This window comes from Fusarium pseudograminearum, chromosome 2, assembly GCF_000303195.2.
Source record: "Fusarium pseudograminearum CS3096 chromosome 2, whole genome shotgun sequence".
NCBI classification, from domain to species: domain Eukaryota; kingdom Fungi; phylum Ascomycota; class Sordariomycetes; order Hypocreales; family Nectriaceae; genus Fusarium; species Fusarium pseudograminearum.
Window position 1 is genome coordinate 4768163 of NC_031952.1, and position 24565 is coordinate 4792727.

A 24565-nucleotide genomic window follows, 5' to 3' on the forward strand; every position below is an offset into this window, starting at 1 on the left:
CTAACTTCCAACCTTATATTTTGGAGCCATGGCTGTAGACAAAACGCCCCAGCCCTCGTTGGGAGGGATTATGGCAGTTTTGCCAAACCCGACTATACCCTGGTACAAGCAGAGCCACTTGGCGAGGCTCAATGGGTTGATTCTTGGCCTTGTCTGCTTCCGTGCGTAACTATACACCGTTATGTTTACTTCTTTTACTGACCAAGAATAACAGAGTCTGCCATTGGATACGACGGTAGTCTGCTTAACTCACTACAGTCTTTCCCTCAATGGAACACTTTCATGGGAAACCCTACTGGTGAATGGTCAGGCTTCATCAACTGTTCATACTTTATCGGCTTTATTGCTGCTTGCCCACCCAGCTCATGGCTTGCCAACAAATATGGCCGTCGTCTTCCGATCCTTCTTGCCTTCATTCCACTCGCACTTGGCGTTGGCCTCCAAACCGGTGCCCAGTCAAGAGCTCAATGGATTGCGGGTCGTTTTATCCTTGGTCTACCAACCGGCATGTTTGCGACCGCAGTGCCTCTGCTCATTACTGAGATCGCTTACCCCAGCCAGCGAAGTGTTGTCTCGGCTTTGATGAACTGTAACTACTTCGTTGGTGGCATCATCGCGTCTTGGGCTTCTTACGGCACAAGAAACTACGATGACTGGGCATGGAGGATTCCCACCATTCTTCAGATTGCTTTGCCCCTTGTGGGACTTCCCGCTTTGATCATGATTGAGGAAAGCCCCAGATGGCTTGTGTCTATCGGTCGGGAAGAAGAGGCCCGCCGAATCCTGGCCAAGTTACATGCTGTAAGCTTCTACACTTGTCGACATTACTCAGTGACATATCTAATCTATTTGAATAGGGCGGCGAGTTGAACCATCCTCTAGTCGACTTTGAACTTCACGAAATCACTACAGCTATTGAATCCGAAAAGCAAGCAACGAAGTCCACCTCATACATGACCCTCGTATCCACCAAGGCTCATCGCCGACGATTCTTCATCACTCTTACCCTCGCCATCTACTGCCAATGGGTCGGCAACGGAGTCGTCAGCTACTATCTCTCTACCGTCCTCAGCACCGTTGGCATTACCAGTGTCACTGACCAGACTCTCATCAATGGATGTCTGCAGATCTGGAGTTTGATCGCCGCATGCACTGGTGCCATGTCTGTTGAACGCTGGGGAAGACGCCCTCTTCTCTTGCTGTCTTGTGCAATCATGCTTGTCAGCTTCATTCTGATTACGGCTTTGTCTGGAAGCTTCGCAAGCACTGGTTCCAAGTCTGTCGGAATTACCATGATTCCCTTCATCTTCCTCTTCAATGCCGGTTACGGTGTTGCTATGTAAGACATCCTGTTCTCAAATCTGACTTGGATCATGTTACTAACGAGACAAATAGTACTCCGCTGCAAGTCGCATACCCCCTCGAGTTGTGGCCCTTCCAGCTTCGCAGTCGCGGTATGTCTGCGCTATGGATGATCATGATTTCCGCTCTCATCTTCAACGTGTTCGTCAACCCAATTGCACTGGCGGCTATCGGCTGGAAATACTACATTGTATATGTGGCTCTTCTCGTTTCATACGGCCTCGTCATCTTCTTCTTCTACCCAGAGACCAAGGGACGCACACTCGAGGAGATCTCTGTAGTCTTTGGTGATGCACCTGAAGGCTTGTATGAGACGGACAACTCGACTAAAGTGATGGAGAAGGCAGATGTCAAGCACTTGGATTAGTGATCTGAATTATGAGCAAAGTAGATAAGCATTTAATGAATCTCCCTCTCAATTGATACTATTATTGAAAAAAAAAATCTTTTTATTGACAACGTCTTTGATATGTGTCCTCCCACTCCACCCCTCGGCCGTATTGCGCCTTGTGGTCACGTCTTGAAAGGCCTGGGCATGTAGTATTTCCACTTCTCCTTGCCTTGGCTATTGATGCTGTAAAGCTCTCCGATGATTTTTGGTCCGTAACTGAGGGCCAAATCGTCGACAGCTCGCCTCTTCTTGCATGTTGAGCCATCCATCTCATTGATGTCTGTGTCTTGTCCACAAATTTTATCAAGAGTTCTACCATTGCATCTCCACATTGCGTGGTCCGGTTGTATCGTTTCTGTAAGCATGGTGTCCGGTTGTTCGAAGCTTCCTGATAGAATATGGGTTTGATCCGGTACTTGGGATTTCGGCTGTGTTTGTGTCTGTAAGTGATTTGCTCCGTAGATGTAGAGAGAAGAGAGATTTGGACAGTTGTAAGTGTCATAAAGTGAGTTGTTAGTGACTGCAATCTAGCGGGTGAATCATCTGTGACCATGCACTCGGGGCCTTGGTGAATTAAGGTCGTGAAGTCCCGAGCTACCTCCTGTTGGCATCGTCGCACAAGGTTCTGAATATGACGAGAAACCCAACCGCAAACGACACTGTTGTTACTCAGACCCACAGGAGTGTAGCACCTAGTCAAACATATGATTGTTCACAGCGCTTGCGAGTAGAATTAGCTAAATACTTCCCAACAAGATTCACCGAAACAAGGCATGGAGTTCATTCGTGATTCATTACCGGAAGCTTCAAATGAGACTCTGAGTTGTGTTTGTAATTTCCAGACACTTATTTTACAACTGGTGCAGAATGAACACCGGCGTATCATTTCCAGCTAACATATCTAGTTTAGACACACGCGTAACAGATAGAGTGTATTCTACATAGTCTATTTGCGACAGAGTCGACCAGTCTGCTTGGTCACGTAAGCTGGCTGGCCAGTGATGTACCAGTCCTCGCTGCCAACAGCTGTAGGAGCATAAAAGACACCGTAAGGATCAATCTTTTGCTTCAGCTGATACAGCTTCTCGTAGTTGGATCCAAAGAAAGATTGACCAAAGTCAGGGTCCATCACGTCACCCTCGTTACCGTAGCCGCCACCACCGGGGGTAACAGCCTTGAGACGCTCCATGATGTCAAAAGTGATCTTGTTGTTTACCTCAGCAATCTCCTCCTCGGGGCCGTTGATGTCCCAGTTGAGGGCTGTGATGACAAACATGTTGGCGTCGCGCCAAGCAGGGTTAGCAGAGTTAGGAGGAGTATCCTTTGTCTGCTTGGCGTTGATGTTGTAGATGATCAAGACACCATCTTCAGAGAGGATACTCTTGAGAGTCTTGATAGTCTTGTCAAGAAGCTTAGGGTCGTCCCAATTCTTACGGGGGATGAGACGAGAACCAGAGCGGCCGTTGTAGTTGCCAACGTTCTCTGCAGGGAAGTGCTTCTTCCAGGCGGGATAGAAGCTATCGTGCTGGAAGAACTCGGGCTTGGGGTCAACACCAAGCTCCTTCCACTCATCAAGAAGAGGCTGAACCATCTTTTTGAATTCAGCAATGGAGATGTTGGGGATCATCCAAGGGTTCATAGTCCAGAGGTAGCTGCCGTTGCCAGCAGGGAAGAGGAAGCTGTAGCCGTAGCTCTTCTTGTCAGAGTACTCGGGGAAGCGACGCCAGTAGGCCTCGAGCGCCTTGAAGAGAGCCTCTTCTGAGATGCCGACGTCCTTGGTGTTGACACTCCAAGTCATACCAGCGAAGGACATCTTAGGGTAAACACGGACAGTCATGGAGACAGCAACACCCCATGTAGCAGCACCACCGCCACGAATGGCCCAGAAGAGGTCGGTGTTTTGCTTCTCGTCAGCAGTCACGAAACGACCATCGGGTGTGACAATGTCAACACTCAGAAGCTGGTCGGCGGCAAGACCAGCGATAGGGCTGATAGGGGAGTGACCACCTCCCGGAAGGTAACCACCGGCCACACCAACATCCTGATATACTGTCAATAAACGTAACAAAAACATGTTTAGGCGGGACTTACGCGACATTCTCCACCAACAGCAGTGTAGCCTTCACGGTCAGCAGCCTCATACAAGTCCTTGACCTGGATACCGGCGCCGATCTTGAACGCAGGACCAGTATAGCTACTGGCACCACGATAGTTCTTTGTGAACTTGATGTCTTTCAAGTTATGAGTCCAGATGCTAAGAGCACCAGCACCAGTGCTCTTGCCAAGGAAGTCATGACCGGTGTTGTGTACGACAAGTCGAAGGTTCAGGCTGCGGGCAAAGTTGACGGCGAGCTGGATCTGAGCAGCATTGGTGGCCTTGACAGCGTACAATGGGAAGCCACCGATGGTGCACTTGGAGCCAGATTCGGCATTGCTGGGCTCACAAGTGGCGCCCTCAAAGAGAGGCGACATGACCGAGGTAGGATCATCGATACTTGAACGCGTCAGTCAATAATGCATCAAGGTGGCGCACACCGAGACTTGAACTCACTGAGTGGTGGAGTTATGCCAATTGTCTTTAAGAAATTCACATTTTTCCGCATCATAGTGCTCTCCCTTGTAGCAAGCTGAACCGAGAGGAACAGTGCTGATAAGTGCACCTCCAGTAAGAAGGTCGAGGACCTTCCAGATGATCTTGGAGGGGAATTTCTTATCGCCAGGGAAGACTTTGCACTTTGAGTCCGAAACAGCGTGCCGTTTGCTGGCAGTCTTGGTGTCGGCAAAGTAGAAGAGCTCAATGTCACTCAAGTTCAGATCGGTGAGATTGGCGAGCACAGCGTCAGTCAATTGAGGGCCGTTGGAGTTCTTTGAAGCTGCAGTCAATGGACTCGCCCATGCAGGGGCAACATTGCTCTCGTCAGCAGCTGTCACAGGTTTCAGATTAGCGATGGTTCGTTGAAATGAAAATGGGGAAGAGAGGATCAGCAGGTGATGTCACTTACGAACGGCCTCGCCGTCGACGTCAATTGTCTGACCAAGGGCAAAGGGGACAAGGGCGGCAAGCAGCCACGAAAGGCGAGAGCCTTGCATTCTCGTATGAAAGAAGGTTTACAGGCTGCAGGGACGAGACAAAAGATGACACTGCATCAAGAATGGAACGGGAGTGCAGAGTAATGGGGATGGAGAAGAAAGGGGGGAGATCGACTTAAGCCACATGTCTTACTATGCTGACTATATACTATGCATATAACACTAGCCTTTGAACTATTAGAATCCTCCCGCTGGCGTTGTATCTGTTGGTACGGCGAACCGGTGGTTGGTACGTATTAGGTAGCACTTATCCAGACTTTAGGATTATGGGCTGATTACCAACCCTGCTGCTGGCTGTTGGTTGGTGCTGACCCGAGTGGAGAAGAGAAGACAAGGTGAAGTCTAGGATGGGGGAAGGGTGGACATTGTGCAGATATCGGATGCAAAACCCCCGACATTGTTACTTAATAATTGTACATAGTAGTATGCGGCTGCAAGACGGGAGGACGGCACTCGCAAGCCGAGTGGATCGATAGTGGAAATGATGGTCGATTTAATTAGCTTGGCCTTTCGAATTGTCTTCCATCCGTATACTATGTATGCACCACAACCAACATGCAGCAGGGTTGGGCTCTTCGGGGATTGTTTAAGTTGATGTGACAGGTCACAAATTTAATTGGAGCGGGAGTCGACTAGCACCCGCGGACGGACAAATTCTTCAGCAGCAGGGTCAGACGCCGACAGAGTTCATGATCCTAGACCGAGCAGCAAACCTTATTCGGTAATTATCTAACAAGGCGGCCTTAATTAAGTACCGAGAGTACGAGAGACGAGATTATCAGTTCCTTTTAGGATTCTCTTATACCATTTATCTCAACACTTCAAGCCTCGCAGTTGGTATCTTCTCCATTTCCCAAAAACTGTTGACCAGAACCATTTCTAGAGTTGGAAACCTCTCTGCTGAAGCTGTGCACAAATTTCGTTATGGACAAGATCATGGGACGGGCTGTTTATCTGAGACGGACGATGGATCAGCCTTTAGGGTTGCGACTGGCTGTCAATCCCGGTAAGGGTTCAGGGATCTGGGGTAGTGGCTGGATCCTCGGAGGCCCGACAAAGTTTCTCGGTTAGGCATTGCAGGGTCCAGCCGTGTCTCCTGGAGGCTGCATGTTACGTACACCATTAATGCGTTTTATTGGTAGTCCAGCGTTGAAGATTATCAAGGGAATTCAGCCTAATGAAAAGCCCTCAAATGTAGATCCTGACCGTTTGAGAACAAGTGGAGGATGGTGGCTTAAAGTTAGATTAAACGAGGAAGCCGTTTATGCTTATCGCTCCGATGAAGATGTCCGTCCATATTGTCTATCCCACTTCACGCCGAAACCCCAGACTAAGAAAACTTAATTCCCAGGCCGTACTATGTGCTATCAGTATTGAAATGTCTAACATATCTGTTGATACGCTGTTGCTTATTAGGATCAGCACAAATATGGATAGACAAGGCTGTTGATATGTTTCAGCCACCAACTGAAGCACCGGTAGAAACGTCTGTTGGCACAAAAGCCACCAAATGACATTCCGTTTCCACTATTGATCCTTTGACAACCAACATGCACCATCAGAAACACAGCTGAACCTGGCATCGATTATTCCGCGGACAATGCGCAATTCCTACAGGATGGTCGTGCATCGATCGGCCCCAGCTAATCTTGCAGTCCGGCTCAAAGCGGGATGTGTGGCACGGAAAGAGCTGAAGCCCCGATGCCTTGGACGAGGGACTCGAAACTGACAGGCCTTGGTTCTAGAACCAACAAAGTGTAATCTTGCTTACAGTACAGAGTACATGAGATCACTTTCCACTCGAGGGTTGGTACGCGGCCCCGCATGTATGCCGTCTCTCAGGAACCGAACTCATCAGCATGTCTCTCATTTGATACAGAGTGATGGTGGTTCAGCTTTCTGCTCACGGACCATGAAACCCATGTTGAGTCAAACTCTGAATCCGTCACAAACTCTGTTTAAGCATACAGCCCTATTGTGCTATGAGGTTTCTCTTGAAGATTCTGCGTGTGCTGGACCCCCCCCTGAATATTGGCGACTGGCAGTTTACCAACGATGTACATAAGCCTGTAGAAACCCCTCTTGTTATATCTAGATAGCCTGTTGCCCGGCTTTCGTCGTGCATTTCAACGGCGTTTCCCCTGCTGCCGAGGCCGCTGATCAGCATAACGATCGCAACGTCCTTCCGGATCAGCGCGTCAGAATCTGCGCTTGGCTTTTAGCAAAAGCAACGGGATATAACGTTTAAACGTACTACCTTTCAGCGTTGAGCAACTTTAAACTCAGTTTCACAATGGATTTTTCCAGTCTTTACCCTCGAACGGGGCCACCACCATTCCCTAATCCCACGACTCTCCCGACGACGCCGCTTCAGCAGAAAGGCCTTGCAGCCTTGTTCATATTCCCCAGTCTGTCGATAATAATCGTATCGATGCGCATATATAGTCGCGTGACCACACGGACGACGGGTCTCGGTAAGTGATCTCGGCTTGCATACGCTTATCTCAAATGCTTATTGCTTTTTATAGATGACTACCTCATTCTAGGAGCACTTGTGAGTAGGGACCTCCTCCCGGCTCGTTCACCCAACTGACATGCTTAGTTTTTTGCTTTGCTTATGATTGGACCTCTGTATATGTGTAAGTAAAAAATGTCTGAAACGATCCATATAGACTTTGCTAACCCTCGTCGTTAATAGTCATGAAACTCAATTACTGGGGATTCAGAGCCTACGATGTACCGAAAGACCTCGACCTCGCTGCTGGCTTTTGGTGGAATTTTCTGGTACAGATGTTCTACAACCCCGTCCTAGCCCTCGTCAAAGCATCAATCCTCTTCTTCCTTCTCCGACTCGGCGGCCACAAAACAAGTATACGATATGCCATTTACGCACTTAATATCTTCAATGCTCTACACGCTGTTGCCATTTTCTTTACTGCCTTGTTTCAATGCTGGCCGATTGAAGCAAATTGGGACTTTCCCCTCCGTAAAGAGCCGGGGGTCAAGTGCGTTAGCAACTGGTTCCATGTCATCGCATCGTGCATCACTATCGTGACGGATTTCCTTGTTATCGCTCTGCCCTATTGGATTGTTTTGGGTCTTACCATGCGATGGGCAACCAAGATTGCTGTGATGAGTGTGTTTGTTTTGGGCACTTCGTAAGTAATTTACCGTCTCTCCGAAAGCCCAGGACTAATAACGTGCAGTGTTGGTATCATTGGGATTCTCAGAGTCATCTCCATCCACCACCAACTTGTCGAAGGACCCTCCCCAGGCGAAGATACTTTTTATACCGTCCTACCTGTATGGGGAGCAGTCGAAACGAACATTGCTATTATATCCGCATCCATCCCAGCTCTACGACCGCTGTTCCGCCGCTGGTTCCCTGCACTCTTTGGAAGCACTGGAGAAGCTTCTGCCACACCGTATGCCGATCGATATGGGAACGGCAGTCGAGGAACACACGGCTTGCGGTCACACAACCATGAGAACATACACCTCAAAGACTTGCGAGGATCGAGAAACCAACGAACTGAGATCCGAGGCGTGTCACCGACGGGATCGGAGGAGGAGATTATGACGTATAATGGTATTATGAGGACGACCAACATCAATGTTGCGTATGAGGATACATCAAGGTGTAATCGTGCAGAAACTGGAACAACAGAGTCTAGGACATCTAGTGAGGCGCGATATGGAAGCAAGATGCCAGAGGCCAGATCAGGTGTATGATGCCCTGTCTTGGATATAATAGTAACGCTGCGTACCATTAATTTATATAATGATTTATTTCGCAACGATAGTTTTATCACTCCTACTGCTTTATATAGTTCACTTCATTTCAATAAGCGTGTTGCGAGAGGCAGCAGAGGAGTTACAGTAACTGTCGTTGCGACCAGGTATATGTACTAAGCCTGAATCAAAATAACCAGGTCGGTGTGGCTCAGTTGGTTAGAGCGTTGGTCTCATAGAGATATGACTTGGTTAAACACCAGGGTAATCCAAAGGTCGAGAGTTCGAGCCTCTCCACCGACATTTTTTGATGTTTCCACTTCTTTTTGACTTTCGACAGCAGGGTTCACACGAGAATCGCAGTTTTCTTTTTGAGCTAGTCCTATGCTACTACTGCATGCCAACACTGGCTCAGACAGAGTCTATCTAGTCCTTTATTTCCAGTAAATTGTTTTGTATATGTTACCCTCCACAATGGTATTATATGCGTTATTCTGCATGTCATCTCCATAGGATATCAGAAGAATTGATAGTTGAAGGTTCTCTTCGTAAACAAAAATGATATAAGTCATTACCAAACCCCAGACATTATCTAATACTAAACGCAATCATCATCCTACAAATCTACATAACCACGCACCCACCATTTCCATTCTCATCGCTTCCGCAGCAGCCGCAGCAGTCCTCACATTCACAACAGTTCTCACACTCACAACAGTTTCCACACTCGCAACAGTCATTACATCCACAGTCACCGCAGCAGCCCTCTTCCTCGCCTCCGTTGTTGCCCATCGAAACGTCTTGAGCTGGTGTTTGGGTATAGTGGCCATCGTATTGATCGTCATTTCCATCACTCTCATACCTAGCATTCGGGTCGTAGTTGTTATCATAGTTGCCATCATCATCAGATGGATGGTTGTCGTAGTAGTCACCGTTGTCATAGTAGTTACTGTTATCGACATAACGGTTATCTTGCTCGTAGTTGTCGTACTGCCAGTTGTTGTTCTCAGACGAGTAACTGTTGTGCTCCTGGTTGACAACGTTGGTTGAGCTGTTCATCTGGTTGTATATGGTAGTTGCCCCTAACCCGAGAGCTGCGCCTCCCACAACACCACCGGCGACATATTTCATGTTTGAGGAGCTTCCGCTGTTGTGAGCATGGCCCCCGGCCGGATGTGGCGCTGGTGCGCGTCCAGCCTGCTGGACTGGTTGATGATGGACATGTTGAATATGTTGGACGTGCTGAACGTGTTGAGGTCTCGAAGTATGTCCTTTGGGCGGTCCTGGCTTTATCGCATGGGCAGGTTTTGGACCTCCGGATTCTGCTTGCTGTTGCGGTCGCCTCATTTGTGCCATTTGCATTCCCTGACTGGGCACAGGCTGCCTGCCGACGACAGGACGACCGGCAACCGGTCTTGGTGCGGCAACTTGTTGGTAACCGGGAGGTCTTTGGACGGGATTTTGAGCAGGACGGCCGGCTGGGGGACGATGGGGACCAGCAACTGGACGTGCTTTGCCAGTCTTCTTGGGTGGCGGGCTAACACACATTGATGTTAGCAAGGTAATCCAGAGATGATTTGGAAGAGCATAGATGCCTAGGGATAGTAAAAGCACTTACTTTACCATTTTGAAGTTCAAATCCCCTGCTTTTCTCTTGCTGTTTTAGAGACTCTGCGCCAAGACCATTCAAACTTTACCAAGAAACAGAGTATGGTAGAAGGAGAGCAAGCCGATATGGTCTGCGGTAACGCTGATATATAAGCTCTCAAGCATATTAGAAAGGGGTGGTAGATCATATGTCGGCTGCCTTAGAGCCTCACCATTGTTAAAATTGGAACCAATGCTACGCTGACACTCAAGCCTTCAGGAGGTGTCAAAATAACTCAACTTCTCTAGCAGGTATCATCGTTGCAAAAATAGAAAGACTGCTTCGACATTTTTCGATATCAAAATGGCCCCCAAAAGAAGCGCAAGGGTTGCTTCAGCTTGTTCGCTTTTGGTGGCACACAGACCATAAAACGGCCCCCAATAACCAACGTCATTCTGGGAGACCCTGTTCATGGCTTGGAGGATTGCTGACAGTATGTACCGAAATAGGACTGACAGCCGATTGCTGTATCACCAAGATCAAACAAGGGGTCTGCTGTGTGCTAGTCTAGGCGCCAGCCTTGTTGTGACTCTAATCTGATGAATGTCACAGATGCAGATGGAGTTCCCATCCTCGAAGTTCTCATGATACTAGAAAGGCTCGAAAGGATTTGTCAATGATGAAAATAGGTCTTCGACACCCTCAAATACAAAGGTAAGCGCGCGGCTCAATGCGTTTTCGGCAAAATCCATTTGTAGGAGCATGTCAACTCCGAGAGCCTTGCCTGTCTTCTGGGTCTTAACAGTCGCTCTCACTTGGTTTTTGGATGGCAATCTTACCTATTAAGCCCATATTTCCAGCCACAGTAGCCGCATCCCTATGCGGACAAACGGCATACGGCAAACTGCTAGAGTCCGATTGTTGTAGTGTGTTGAGCTCATTTACTTCTGTCTTACTCTCGCACAGCACTCCGCTTGCGGAAGAATAAATAATACAACGATTATAGCCATAGAAAGCTACTAACGGGAAACCCCTGATAGAGTAAGTCGATGTGGAGCATTTCCGACAGGTCTCGACTTATCCTTAATTTTTGTATTAGACATGTCAGATCTTCAATGATACTCTGAGATGATCCACCGAAAATCCATTCGTCCTACATTGACTTCTATACGGTCATGTGACATGGCACCAGGAACAATCTAAAGCTAAGAATAAAATATCCATGGTGTTTACTAGACACAAATATATATATCACGCTACTGCTAAGCTCATATCTCTGCAAAGATCGAATGTGTAAAACATTCATATATATCATGTGCCTGTTAAGTCGCATTTGACAGTCATCAAAATTTTAAACTTTGTTCTTGAAACGATATGACATTATCAAAAATTAAACTCGAACCTTTGGCTAAGCAATTGGACCAAAGAAGCTGAACTTGCCCTTGGGATCATACTTGTTCTTCAAGCTCCGCAGACGCTCCTGTCTCCATTTCTCGCCTCCGTACCAATCAGTAGGCTTCTCATTGCCATAAGCGTAATTGATATAGACACCCATATTCCTCTGACCAGATTCTTTGTGAAGGATATCACGCAGGTCGTTTCCAATCTTTGCAGCTTTCTCGTCAAGCGCAGCATCACCCGGCTTGTAAGTAATCAAAGGAGCAGTGAGAACATTCTCGTCACGGAAGGCAAAGGCGGAATCCTTCGCTTTGGTACCACGGACACCCTGGGTGGAGTAGGCTTCGAACATAAAGATGGAAGTGTTGAAGGGAGACTCGGGGCCAGTCTCGGCAGAAAAGAGATCCCATGCTTCTTTCATGGCGGCGACGTTGAACTCCTTGAGATACAGAGGGAAACGAGGGTTTACGAGACCACTCTTCTGGCATGCTGGAGCATCAATGTCAATTTGAGTCCACCTAGCCAGATCGCGGTAGTCACCAGAGTCGGGACTGATGGCGAGGGGCTTGAGATCATGGAAGGGCTTTGAAATCTTGGTGTCGATGGTCTTGGCCCCCTCCTGGATTAGCCAGAAAAGGATAATTGGCTAAATGTGTTAGAGGCAAAGAGAAGAGAATCAACATGGGTGAAACTTACATTCTCGGGGTCAGCAGTAGGATCGTGCACCCAGTAACTCCAGCTGATGAGCCCCTCAGGCTGTTTGCGCAGCAGATGCTCGTTGGTAGCGCGGTAAAGCTTCTCAACATGTTCGCCGCTGAATACAAGAGTCTCGATGGCCCAGTCACGGTGCTGGATCTCATAGACCTTGGACGTGACGGAAGTTACAATTCCAAAGTTGTGACCGGCACCTTTGAGGGCCCACCAAAGATCAGAATCCTTGTTGACGGTTTTGAAGGAGCCATCGGCTAGCACGATATTCACAGAGACCCACTGATCTGCAACGATGCCGTGATGGCCTTGGAGCCAACCGTGTCCTCCTCCGAGGCCAGGGCCCATGTAGCTAACGCACTCGCAGGTTCCAGTCACTATTGATGGTTAGTACCATAATTAAACTTAAGATGGGAGAAAAGCCGTTGAATCATACCAGTTTGCTTGTTGGCTGCCCAAAGAGTGTCCGTGACCTTCTTAGACTGCGTGCCGCCGCCAATAGTAGCAGTCTTGCCATCTCCAGCGACTTCGACTGTGTTCAATTGGTTCAGGTAGATCTCGATGCCATGGTCCATTCGTCCGAGAGTTGTAATAGCACCGTGAGCTGTGTTGAAGGCGAGAAAAGGCAGACTCTTTTTATTGGCGTACTTGACCTAAAAGGCAAATTCGTTAGATATGATTCTGGAGGCCTTCATATAAATGCATACCGTTGTAGCAACATCTTGCTCAGTGCCAGGTACAACAACGATGTTGACTTTGGGAGCGTCCAGAACAGACCAACGAGTAGAAGCCTTTTCGAACTCGGGCGATCCGGGGCAGTAGATCTTGGCTGATTTTGACAACTTCTTTCCGAGCTGCCCAAGATCTTCGGAACATGTGCCAGAGATGTCACTTCGAATTAACGAAGTGGCTGCGCATGTAGCGGTAGCAGCCCATGCTGTGACAGCAGCAGCAAGCTTGATTGTGAAACGCATCATGAAGGGATACCACACACAGAACTTTCCCCTAAGCTAGGAAGATCCTCCAGAAAAAGATCTTCGACTCCCACATGGGCCACCAAGATATTTAACCCACGTAAAAGGCTTACCGACTCGTGCCGCTATTATGTACCAGCATCCACACAGTAAGATCAAGGGTGTGTAAGAATTGGTCTCGAATCGGTTACTGCAACCGAGGCTCGCTATTGTAGAGGAAGGCCGAGGGACAGGGCAGGCAGTGAATACCCTTGCCATCTTTCTAATCTCAGCAGCAAGTGACCTACCATAGTATCTTCCATCGTCCAGCGCTCGCACCGATTCATTTCTCCACTCCCCTGCAGAGGTAGGGAGGATCTACATCAAGCCAAACCAGATATATCGCCTAGCTACCCAGATCGCGAGTCACATCGCCCAAGAGGATCCACGATCATATGCTACGGGACGGAAAATCTTCTAGTTAGTGGCACACTCGGGGCATTTTTTGTCTTCAACTTTTCCAGTGTTAAATTACAATAAGGAAGAGGAGAAGAGACGTTTTGTTCAAGTCCGAAGGAGATAGTGAATCTGACCGGGTTCTTGACAGCGCATACAGGCATTGTAATTATGTAGGATTGCCAAGTCACATCGATCTCGGATGATTGACGTAATTCGGAGAATCCGCAATACCCGAGCCCCAGGGATCATCAGCACATGCTGACGGTTGTGTTGTTTAGTTGTCTTTTTTTACTTGTGAACTTGCAAATCTCAACGGCGTCAGTGGTAACGTGATATTTAAAGTGGAATATTAGCTCAGCTTCTACGTAAGATAGTGGCATCCCTCAGTTGAGATTGGGTACTTAGCCTCGCCGTTATGTAAAGTCAGATGGAGATTTGGAGGGGAACTTGGCATTCAAATAAGGCCGTATTAGCAATGTCACCTTCCACTTTACGATCATTGATGCGTCCCCGGATCAAATGGTCAGATTGCACGACACTAGACCAAAACCTTTCATATCTGACAAAACTTGACAATGCCATTGCTTGCGTATCACGGTCAGATACAGAGACCATATCGATTCACGACGGAGTCAAGTTGTCTGTCACCATCTCAAGCACACACTGTTGGAAGCAAATTTCTTAACATTCGACCCACTAGACGCGCGCCATTTTCTTCAGTTACTGAGCTAACTTAGGCTGTCTCGGCATTGCTAGCGTCAGGTACAAGAGCCTGTAGGAATCATTCCCAGGTAAACCCGCTCCCGAGCACCGAAGCCACTAACAAACCAACATCCACACAGTATCGTATCAACTGATGTGATTCTACTAATTCAGGGGCATATTTTCACATGCCTTATTTGATGGCAATTTTCAGCTCGGCTTAGTGGTGACGATGTGGGAATATGTTGTGCTAAATGTTTAGTACATACAGGGCGAGGTGTCCGGCAGGCAGCTTTCACATGCTGCGTGTATCGTCGATCTTTGCATATTCGTTCCTTTTTCATTCCTTTCTTCAATTCATTCCTTCTTTTTTTTCTTCTTTGTGATAGATCTTATCATTCAAATAAGTGAAGATGTCTCATCCAGTGGTTGAGGGCTGGACGTTGTACGCGGTTGGAGTGGCTGCGACATTTCTAAGATTCTATGCTCGGATGAGGGTGGATGGCTTCAGAAGTCTCAAAGCTGAGGATTATCTGATGCTTCTTAGCATTGTAAGTATTGTTAATACTATATCTGGTATGATTCTAACACCGACAGATCTTCTACACTATCCAGACGACTCTCGCTTATAATATTGGGATACTCGCGCATGGTCTTGCCAACAATGGAATGTCAGAAGCAGAACGTGCCTCGATATCCCCTAGTGATCCGGAATATGATCTCAGGTAGATAGCTTACAGTCTTTTCAGGTTATTCCACGCTAACCGATTTCGCCAGAGTAATTGGTTCCAAAATTCAGGTCGCGGGTTGGACGATGTACTCGGCACTCATTTGGTCTCTGAAGCTATCCATGCTATACTTTTATACTCGCCTTACGGTAAGTAAATCTATCAAAGGTTTTTATATCTCATTACTGACTTTATAGAATGGCCTTGGTCGACAGTATCGTATCCGTATATATATTGGGTTTGCGCTGGTGATTGGTACCTTTGTCGCAACCATGATAGCAATTTTCGCTGGATGTCGACCTTTTAGTAAATACTGGCAGATTAGTCCCGGCCCTGGTAGTATGCAACCCTTCCTCCTGTTATAAAATACGCTCCTCACATCATCACAGACGCTTGTCAGGCCGCTATTTCGAAACCCATCGTTTGGGCCTCGTTTGCTTCCAATGTCTCAACTGACATATACTTGATCGCCATTCCACTTCCCATGCTTTGGGGATCTAGCCTAAAAACTATAAAGAAAATTGCCTCCAGTATAGTTCTTGGCTCAGGTATTTTCGTGCTTGTCTGCGCCACCTTGAAAAGCGTTTTCGTTTTAGTGGTACGTTTAACTACGTGAGAGGCATCATTCATCTTTATCTAACATACAATTTTAGGATCCTGTCCATGGAGCTCAGTTGGCTGGCGTCTGGGGTACGCGTGAAGCCTTTGTTGCCGTAATGACAACCAATCTACCGATTCTGTTCCCGCTCTTTAGAGTCTGGCTCACGCCAGTCTTCGGAAGTATACTCCGCTCGTCGCACAAGACATCGTACCAGTATCCCACCGGCTTCCAGACTATCGGGGGTGGGGGTCGAAGTGGCAAGAGCAGCGACCCCAGTCGTCGTGGGCCTCCGACTGCAAACCCTATATCGGTAAACATGTCGTTTAACAACAGTGAGGAGCGCATCGTCAAGATAGAGGCACACGGTATGGCCAACTTGAATCAAGAAAGAAATAAGGGTGTTCAAAAGGGTATCATGGTTTCGAATATGGTTGAGATAGTTCTTGAAGATAAGAAGGACGGAGGAAGTCGAGGCACTAGTGACTCTGACCGGTCATGGTAGACCGCGGGCTTTTCTTATTCTTATACGTTTGAATCGCAAAAAGATATTGATTTTGACCCCATATGCTGTTTTAAATAAAATGCTTCACAGTTTGCTTTCTTGGTTCCTTCAAGCTCGACCACCATAATCCGTACTCTCGAGTATCCCATACCGACAAAGGGATGATCTACACCCCGGATGAAGATCTTTGCACCACGATTGCCGAGGCGATCTGAAAGGGTCGAATAGGAGTCCAAGAAAGACACAAGGGCTGCAGTGAAAATCAGGGGGCTCGCCAAAGTGACAGTTGGTCGCGGCTACGGCTGGACCCATGAAAAGCTACGATGAAAGATCCGATATGTCCGTGACGAGCCTCTCTGGACCATCATAGGACCAGACACGGCTATGTTGTCCTTGAAATTGTTTGTGAGATTAGTTGAGAACATGTCCGCCAAGACACGAATGTAACGTATTCTTTGGAGTCTGGTAGCCTTTTGTCTTTTCACCTGTAGAACCAAGTTGACCAGAAGAGGTACCTGATATCAATTCTAGCCGTGATAATGGCTGGAATAAAGATGAGGGGTATTTTCCCCTCCATATCAAAGGTTCTCTCATAAGATGTCGTGTTGTAAAATGGACGCGTATGTGAACAACTCAGCAGTGCCACGGTGTCAAAAGCCTGAAATAAAAGTCGGACAGTGTCGCTCTCGACTATAATCCTAGAAGGCTTTTGACACCGCAACTTTGTTTTTTTATTCTGGCTAGGTGTTGTTGGCATACTGGTTGTCGGTTGGGTATGATCTGACGCCTCAAAGTGTATACAGCCAAGTCAGGCCAGACCAGGACACGCAAGCTTACCAGGCCTGCTCCGAGTATCGGATGATCCTCGTGTCCTTTTAGAAGCTGACAAATTTGTCTGTGTTTGCAAAACGAGACTGAATTTGTTTTTTGTGTTACATTCACGCTAATAAGTCAATTGTCTCAACTGAAAGGTTCTCTTCTGGTGCAATTTTTATTCTGCTGCCTAAGAGGTACAGTTGACCGCTGTTTCAGGGACCAGGCGGTTCAGCTTACCCCTGCTTGTCCCTTATTCTCAGCTCAACAGAGAGGTCATGGGACCTATAGAATTGAGAGCCGCAAGCATGAGGCTGACTGTCCCTGGCATGGATGAATGATCACATGGACAATTGAAGGGTATTTCCAGGGGAACAGACGGGAACCCCCACGATACCCTCAAGGTTAGAATTGAACGTGCGCAAGCTTGTTTCTCTTTTAGTGAGGGGAAAAGGGAAAAGGTATCCACTGTAGCTGTTTAGTTGATGAAGCTATAGTGCAGCATCATTTTTGTGATGATAAGAATTGATAACAACTATGACGCTGCAAAATGGATCCCTGACGGTTGAGCAGAGGTACTCAGTGCTGTTGATCAGTCTGCAGTGGCACATTCAGATTTTCAAGGAACAATTGATGAAAATCTTGCATCATTCGCCACCATAAAAAAAAATAGAAAGAGGGTCCATGAATTGAAATGGATGAATGAATGACAAGCATCACAATTGATTGATTCAAGCAAAAAGCTATGATAAGCTGATAGAGCTAAACTATGGAGCCCTTTCACGTCACTAGCCCCTCACCAGAAAAAAAAAGCTGAGCTCATTCACTGGAGAAAACAGGTGCCCCACCAAATTTTTAGCCACCACGCGAAAAGGCGAGAGGAAGGAGAGACCGAGAGAAAGGACAGCAAGTGCAGGTGCAGGCAAGTGCAAAGCAGGTGGCAGGAGAAACAGAAAAAGCAAAAGCCCACCGAACACGGGGGAACCTTCCCGTCTTCATCCCCGCTATTCTCAAGATCCGCAGGTCTCACTCATCAATTAGAATCCCCTAGATAACCCGCGGGCGGTCAACGCATCCAATCCAGCGGTGACCTCATTCTTCAACAACTTAATTCCTCCTTTTCTTCAACACTTGAACCTCATCTTCCCCCTCTCTCATCTCTCCTCATTCATCTCAACACCAAAAAGCGACTTCTTCCTCTTTATCCTCCACCCAACCTATCCTTACTTTCTCCCTGATACCCCCTAACTCTACCCCCCAAACAACCCCTCCAAAAACACAGCCAAAATGACACAACGCCTAAAGCTCACCAGCGACAACCTCTCCACCATTGCCTCGCAGCAAGGAGAGCAGAGAGTCCAGGTCCCTTCCTACGACCGCAAGTCGCTCAAGGAGGGCATCGTCCACGTCGGTGTCGGCGGTTTCCACAGAGCTCACTTGGCTGTCTACGTCGACAAGCTGCTCCAGAAGCATGGTGAGCGCGACTGGGCCATCTGCGGTATCGGCCTGCGTCCCAACGATGCCGCCATGCGCGATGTTCTCAACGCCCAGGACCACCTCTACACCGTCATTGAGCGATCCGCAAAGGGCAGCTTCGCCGACGTTGTCGGCAGCATCAACTCCTTCCTTTTCGCTCCCGATGACCGTGAGGCCGTCATTGCAAAGATGGCTCATCCCGATACTCACATCGTCTCCCTCACTATTACTGAGAGTGGCTACTACTACAACGAGAACACCCATCAATTGAAGGATGAGCACCCCGACATCCAGCACGATCTCAAGAAGGAGAACGAGAACGCCCCCATCAGCACTTTCGGCTTCCTCTACGCCGCTCTTGCCCGCCGCCACCAGCAGGGCCTCAAGCCCTTCACCGTTCTGTCTTGCGACAACATGCAGAAGAACGGTTCCATCACCCGCAGCATGCTCGAGTCTTTCGCCAAGCTCAAGAACCCCGAGCTTGCCAAGTGGATCGCCGAGGAGGGTGCTTTCCCCAACGCCATGGTTGATCGCATTACCCCCAGCACTTCCGAGAACGACATCAAGTCGCTCGCCGAGAACTTTGGCATTGAGGATGCCTGGCCCGTTGTGACCGAGCCCTTCATGCAGTGGGTTGTTGAGGACAAGTTCTCCGATGGCCGTCCTCCCTTCGAGAAGGTCGGTGTCCAGGTCGTCGCCGACGTTCACGATGTCGAGCAGTTTGAGAAGCACAAGCTTCGTCTTCTCAACGCCAGTCACTCCGCCATGGCTTACCCCGGACAGCTCGCTGGTTTCAAGTACGTCCACGAGGTCTTGGAGAACCCCATTTACCGCAAGTTTGTCTGGCAGATGATGCAGGAGGAGGTCAAGCCCCTTCTTCCCGAGATCCCCGGTGTCGACATTGACAAGTACTGCGAGACCCTTATGGAGCGATTCTCCAACCCCACCATCATGGACCAGATCCCCCGTGTCGCCCTCAACGCTTCCGGCAAAATCCCCCAGTTCATCATGCCCTCCATCGCCGAGAACATCTGGGTTACTGGCCCATTCCGCCGACTGTGTTTCGTCGCCGCCGCCTGGTTCATCTACCTCAACGGTGTCGACGACAAGGGCAACAAGTTCGAGGTTGACGACCCCCTGCGCGAGAAGCTTCAGGCTCTTGCCAAGGAGGGCGGTCCCGACCCTCGCTCTATCCTGAGCGTCCGAGAACTGTTTGGTGACGATTTGCGAGGTGACCAGCGCTTCTTGGACGAGGTGACCAAGGCCATGGCTCTGATCACCAAGGATGGTGTCTTGGAGACCATCCCCAAGTACGTCAGCTAAATTGGCTATTAGCGAGAAACTTGGGCTCTACCTGTCTCTTGTTCAACGGAAAGGTTTTCAGCGAAGCGCAGATTTTGATGATGAATTGGTTTAATGATATCTCATGGGCTGGGTAAAGGCCAGATCATGGAAGGTTTGTGTGCCACTCCAGAAGACACACCTCAGATAGACCTAAGAGGGCAGATGCCCAAAAAGTTTTAATGATTATTTCATGATTTGATGAATGCTTGAGGATTTCTGATGTGAATGTTGAACTGTTTACTTGTGTCACAGCCGCAGTATACCTGAAATCTTATCCAACTGAGCAGTGATTAAAGTTTGCTCAACAGTTGAGACTCGCAGATGGCATGTCAGTTGCATGTACAGTGCCCATATTCAGAAATAGATGTGCTCAGATGTGCAGAGAGACGGAACCTCGGCGAATTATGTACCCATACATCTGTATCGTGGGGCCTTATAGAGGTCAGGCAGTTTCCCTTTGCTCACAGACTATGCCCGCTGTCAGTTGATATATTCAAGTAGACTAGATAGATGTGTGTCCTTATCAGCGTAGGCATGTAATCTCGAAGACGCAATGTAGTCCGCTATTCCATGAACATGTTGATCAGTCAGTAGCATTGTAGTTGTTTAGCACATGTTTGACAGAGGCTCGAATCATCTCTCACGTCGTAGTTTGAGAACTGTAAGCGTTTGAGTTAAATTACTTTAGGGTCAGTAGTAAATTCATCTAGTGGAGATGTTACCGTCGAAGTAAAGTCTCAACGGCCGCTAGTTTGATATCACTTTCTCAAATTAATAATTACCGTTGTCAACATGTTAACCAAAACCGTTGGGTGTACTGGTTAGGTGGCACAATCAAACTCATACATGTCCTTGACATCTCATCAGGGGAAAGGTGTTGGCCAAGTATAATGGAGCACCTCATTCAGCACATTATCCAGGGCCACAACCCAAGACAAACAATGTTACAGAATGTTCTGCGGCAAGATGTGCTTGTTTTCATGACATCGACAGGCCCATAGAGCAGGGATGCAAAAGAACCACCGATGCCGGCTGTGATGCCGCTGACTTTGACTAACAAAAGCCATTGTGGGATGCACTGTATCGGACGAGGATGCTCTGGCAGGGGTTACGTCGTCAAAGTACGTAAAGGTTGGGCAGGGCAAGGATGACAGAGTATTTAAACATACGGGAAGCTTCAGATTAAGTGGAAGGATGCATATGAAGGACGTTAAAACAGTTGACCCGGTTTCATGACTAAAGCTCACTTGATGGCAAATTACCACGGGGAAACATCATATTGGGAGTGAATGCAAAGTGTCGTAATTGCGTAAAGCCAGATGTATATACATAACATCAACATAGAACAAAATGTTGTGCCACAAAACGTGACTGATGTTTTTATTCAACGAAGCGAAGGTGGGGGATGTTGAGTTGTTGGGAGTTCGTGAAGCCCATATGAAGCAGATCTCATAACTTAAATGAGTCGTAGAAAAGAAGAAGAAAGACACATATCCAATGAATCGTTAACCAGAAAAACACAAATAGACTTGCATCCGTGCCATAAGCTTATTGAAAGCTTAGTAGGGCTTGCTGCCGATCCTATAGATAGATGATTAGCGAGTGTTACAGTGATGTTGACGGTAGAAGATAACTTACATGTTACCAGGCTCCTGGTAGCGGGCGACGACGTAGGAAGCACCGTCATTGCCCTTGGCGACAGCCATGCCGACCTTGGTGGTGGACTTCCAGACGCACTGGGTGTAGTGACCGAAGCTCATGTAGTTGGAGCCGGAGATGGTCTCGCCGTTGTACAGGCTCTTCTCGCTGAGGAAGGCCTCGATGGCGTCGGCGAAGGGGGTGGAGCTGGTGCCCATGTAGAGGTTCTCACCGTCCTTGCCCTGGGAGTGAGTCAGGCTGCCGAGAGAGGCGATGTGGTCGGCCCACTCCTGGGCACCGGAGACGAGAGAGTCATCCCACTCGAGGGGACCGTTGCCGACAGCCTTGCGGGCCTCGTTGTGGAGGTCGACAGCCTTCTGTTGATCGGCGGTCAGGGAGCCGTTGCTGGAGCCGGAGTCGGGCTCCTTCTTCTCGGGCTGCTTGGTCTCGGGCTCCTCGTCCTCGACGGGGGCGGGCGCAGGGACATAGGTGGGTTGAGGAGCAGCGACGTGGCTCTGTTTGGGCTTCTTAACCCAGCGGAGAGTTGTAGGCTTGACCTCGACAGGAGCAGGCTTCTCAACAACATAGGTGGGCTCGGGCTGCTCGGCGCCAGCAGTGACGACCTTGGTAACGTATGCGTACTCGGTGACGACCTTGTAGTGAGGAGAGGCCATGGCACTGGTGGCCATGACGGAAGCGAGGAAGGCGGAGAAATGCATCTTGACTGTTTGAGCTTAAAGTTGATTGAGTTGATGGTTTGTGGTTAACGTCGCCAGGACTGTTAAATAAATATTTTTTTTAGTCTTTGAGGGAAAGGACTGTTGGGAGGATTGGAATGAGTGTGTTGAATCCTTCTAGGATGTGAATGAGTGTATCGTTGGAGCAAGGAGTGACAAAGACTTGAGTTGTGTCTGAAGAGAGAAGAAGGGATTAAGAGACAGATGGGGACGGAATGAAGGTTATATTATAGTTGTACGACATGTTGAGTGCAGTGTCGATCTCATTGGACAATGGCGTGTTACGTTGATCCCGACAGGCGGTCATCCCATGTGCATGTGGAAATTCGATGCTCGTAAGCCTCTCAGGCCGTGGCTTGGCCTGGCCCGCCAACATTGAATCGAGTGAAAGAAGTGGGCGGAGTCTGTGTGTTTCAAATGGCAGATGCTCCGATGTGGGCTACTCTGATCCAGGGGTAAACCCAACTAAAGAGACTAGACTAGACCAGGGGTAAGAGAAAAAGGCTTGGTTCCTGGGCCCAGGCCGCAACCAGGCAAGAGAAGGACAGAGAAGCAGGAAAAAGCCGTTGATGGGCCTCAGCGTTCCGATCCAATAAGACACGGCCTGTACTACTCGAGTAGGTCAAGTCAAATAATGACACCCGAGCCTCCGGATGACGAGTGTGGAGAGGGATGCCACACTGAAACCCCCTCATATCGATCCTGTAATAACAAGAAAGAGAGAATGGATCTCTTGGATTGGGTTGTTTCGTATTTGGCGCGGTCATCAAGCCATGAAAGAAGAAAGAGACGAGATGACAAGCCAGGGCAGTTTTTTTAGTTCCTGACTAACCGCCCAAGCATGTCGGAGGACGACGAGGCGGCAACGAGAGCAAGACTCAGTGCACTAGACTACCTAGAGCAAGACCCTCAGGGAGCACAAAGCGCGGGAAGCACTCTGAGACCATAAGCATCATCTTGTCGTCCAATGTTGCGGCACATCCCAGACGCATGCCACGCACAGACTTGTGCACTTGTTCAGTGTTGCTGGTTTGGTTTCCCCCGGCTTTTCAAATCACGGCTCCAATATCGCTTAACGTTACAAGTCCATAATATCCCGAGCAAAAAACAAGGATCTGCCTGTCATTTCCCCAACTTGAAGATTCGCCCCATCAGCCTTGGGAAATTGTACATTGATGCAAGATCCTTACCCTGCCTTGGAAGAAATCCCCCTTGATCTTGTTTTTTTCTCTTTCTGTCTTTTCTCCCTTGGTGGCCAAAAGATCGGAGAGAAAGTAAAAGGAAAAAAAAAGTTTGCTAGTTGCTTTCTTGACTCGTTTGTCCCGTTGCGCTGTAACAGGCTAACTGCAGGCTACTGCAAGGGACCAAGACATCGATGATTGGTTCAGTTGGGTCATCACTACGCCAATTTGCAGTGGAATGCCAGCTGTCAAGCATCAAGAATGTCATCGCAAGTGGGCGGGCTAGAGAAAAGGGGGACCAAGAGAACAACACCAAGTCCCGTGGACCTTTGGTTAGTTACTCAACATCAAGAGTTGAAACAAGCCATCGTGTTTTGGGTTCTTTTTCTTCTTTGTCGGAAGTAGCGGATGAAAGAAAGGAAGAAGAAAGGGTCAGTCAGTAACAATGCAGCAAGTATCCGTACACTACAGAGAGGAGTAGGCCGGTCGTCTTTGGTCGAAATAACGCCACGGCGCTTGCTCCTTTGTCGATGAACCCAATCAACCGCCTGTATTTTTCTCTCCTTGCGCCTTTGTTTCTCCTCGTTTTGTTTCTGCAGTGCCTCCACTGTCTGCACTGCACTGTGGTGTGTCCAAGGCAGTGGTGGAGTTGCTTTGAGTCTTTTCTAGCCAAGATCCAGGTCTCAAAAGTTGGTCTGGTTACAACAAAGATCAGCGTCAAAAAACGAGGACACCCAATTTTTCGTCTGCCGCGTTCCTGGTGATCGGACAACCCCGTCATGCCTGCTTGCTATGCCATGGCATCCCACTGCCATCCCACTGCTACACTGCCCTGCCAGCCATTGCCTTGTCACCGGATGATCCGCTTCCAGTGCCGAGGTGGTTCTCGTTCTCTTCCAATCTTTCTAGACGAAGATCCCTCCCTCGTCCCCTGGTCGCTGTTTTGTTCTGTTTTCCAGGGGCCACCCTGGTCTGCATCCACGTTTTTGTTGATTGCGATTCGTCTCGTACTTATATTAAAGTCATTTCAGAGCCTTGTCCGTAGAGAATAGATTGCGTTGCAACGATAGGGTTTCATTTCCATCTAGGTTTATTTGATACCCGGCATCCCGCCCCGTTTGTTTGCTTCTGCAAGGCCTTTCATGTTGAGCTGGCAATCGTA

At 48.4% G+C, this 24565-nt stretch overlaps 8 protein-coding genes across 8 annotated transcripts, besides 1 other annotated feature; 4 read left to right on the forward strand and 4 right to left on the reverse strand.

Moving 5' to 3' along the window:
* Nucleotides 1-28: 28 nt before the first annotated feature.
* On the forward strand, nucleotides 29-1729 carry FPSE_10449 (uncharacterized protein; the record flags this gene model as incomplete). The annotated part of the gene is made up of 4 exons (XM_009263566.1): nucleotides 29-161; nucleotides 215-801; nucleotides 858-1339; nucleotides 1396-1729. The coding sequence occupies 4 exons, from the start codon at nucleotides 29-31 to the stop codon at nucleotides 1727-1729; spliced, it is 1536 nt and encodes a 511-aa protein (XP_009261841.1).
* Nucleotides 1730-2699: 970 nt separating this feature from the next.
* Nucleotides 2700-4843, reverse strand: FPSE_10448 (uncharacterized protein; the record flags this gene model as incomplete). Its single annotated transcript, XM_009263565.1, has 4 exons — nucleotides 2700-3794; nucleotides 3845-4247; nucleotides 4305-4677; nucleotides 4756-4843. 4 exons carry the CDS (start codon nucleotides 4841-4843, stop codon nucleotides 2700-2702), a joined length of 1959 nt encoding a protein of 652 aa, XP_009261840.1.
* A 2293-nt stretch (nucleotides 4844-7136) lies between these two features.
* On the forward strand, nucleotides 7137-8691 carry FPSE_10447 (uncharacterized protein; the record flags this gene model as incomplete). The annotated part of the gene is made up of 6 exons (XM_009263564.1): nucleotides 7137-7317; nucleotides 7372-7397; nucleotides 7446-7482; nucleotides 7542-8001; nucleotides 8050-8569; nucleotides 8674-8691. 6 exons carry the CDS (start codon nucleotides 7137-7139, stop codon nucleotides 8689-8691), a joined length of 1242 nt encoding a protein of 413 aa, XP_009261839.1.
* A 318-nt stretch (nucleotides 8692-9009) lies between these two features.
* FPSE_10446 (uncharacterized protein) lies at nucleotides 9010-10201 on the reverse strand (the record flags this gene model as incomplete). Its single annotated transcript, XM_009263563.1, has 3 exons — nucleotides 9010-9167; nucleotides 9289-10112; nucleotides 10194-10201. 3 exons carry the CDS (start codon nucleotides 10199-10201, stop codon nucleotides 9010-9012), a joined length of 990 nt encoding a protein of 329 aa, XP_009261838.1.
* Nucleotides 10202-11571: 1370 nt separating this feature from the next.
* On the reverse strand, nucleotides 11572-13243 carry FPSE_10445 (uncharacterized protein; the record flags this gene model as incomplete). Its single annotated transcript, XM_009263562.1, has 4 exons — nucleotides 11572-12207; nucleotides 12258-12646; nucleotides 12706-12922; nucleotides 12977-13243. 4 exons carry the CDS (start codon nucleotides 13241-13243, stop codon nucleotides 11572-11574), a joined length of 1509 nt encoding a protein of 502 aa, XP_009261837.1.
* Nucleotides 13244-14711: 1468 nt separating this feature from the next.
* Nucleotides 14712-14765: a repeat region.
* Nucleotides 14766-14796: 31 nt separating this feature from the next.
* FPSE_10444 (uncharacterized protein) lies at nucleotides 14797-16214 on the forward strand (the record flags this gene model as incomplete). The annotated part of the gene is made up of 6 exons (XM_009263561.1): nucleotides 14797-14934; nucleotides 14981-15108; nucleotides 15161-15260; nucleotides 15309-15450; nucleotides 15501-15709; nucleotides 15765-16214. The coding sequence occupies 6 exons, from the start codon at nucleotides 14797-14799 to the stop codon at nucleotides 16212-16214; spliced, it is 1167 nt and encodes a 388-aa protein (XP_009261836.1).
* Nucleotides 16215-18314: 2100 nt separating this feature from the next.
* On the forward strand, nucleotides 18315-19826 carry FPSE_10443 (uncharacterized protein; the record flags this gene model as incomplete). Its single annotated transcript, XM_009263560.1, has 1 exon — nucleotides 18315-19826. The coding sequence occupies one exon, from the start codon at nucleotides 18315-18317 to the stop codon at nucleotides 19824-19826; it is 1512 nt and encodes a 503-aa protein (XP_009261835.1).
* Nucleotides 19827-21406: 1580 nt separating this feature from the next.
* On the reverse strand, nucleotides 21407-22204 carry FPSE_10442 (uncharacterized protein; the record flags this gene model as incomplete). Its single annotated transcript, XM_009263559.1, has 2 exons — nucleotides 21407-21428; nucleotides 21486-22204. The coding sequence occupies 2 exons, from the start codon at nucleotides 22202-22204 to the stop codon at nucleotides 21407-21409; spliced, it is 741 nt and encodes a 246-aa protein (XP_009261834.1).
* Between the last annotated feature and the right edge of the window lie 2361 nt (nucleotides 22205-24565).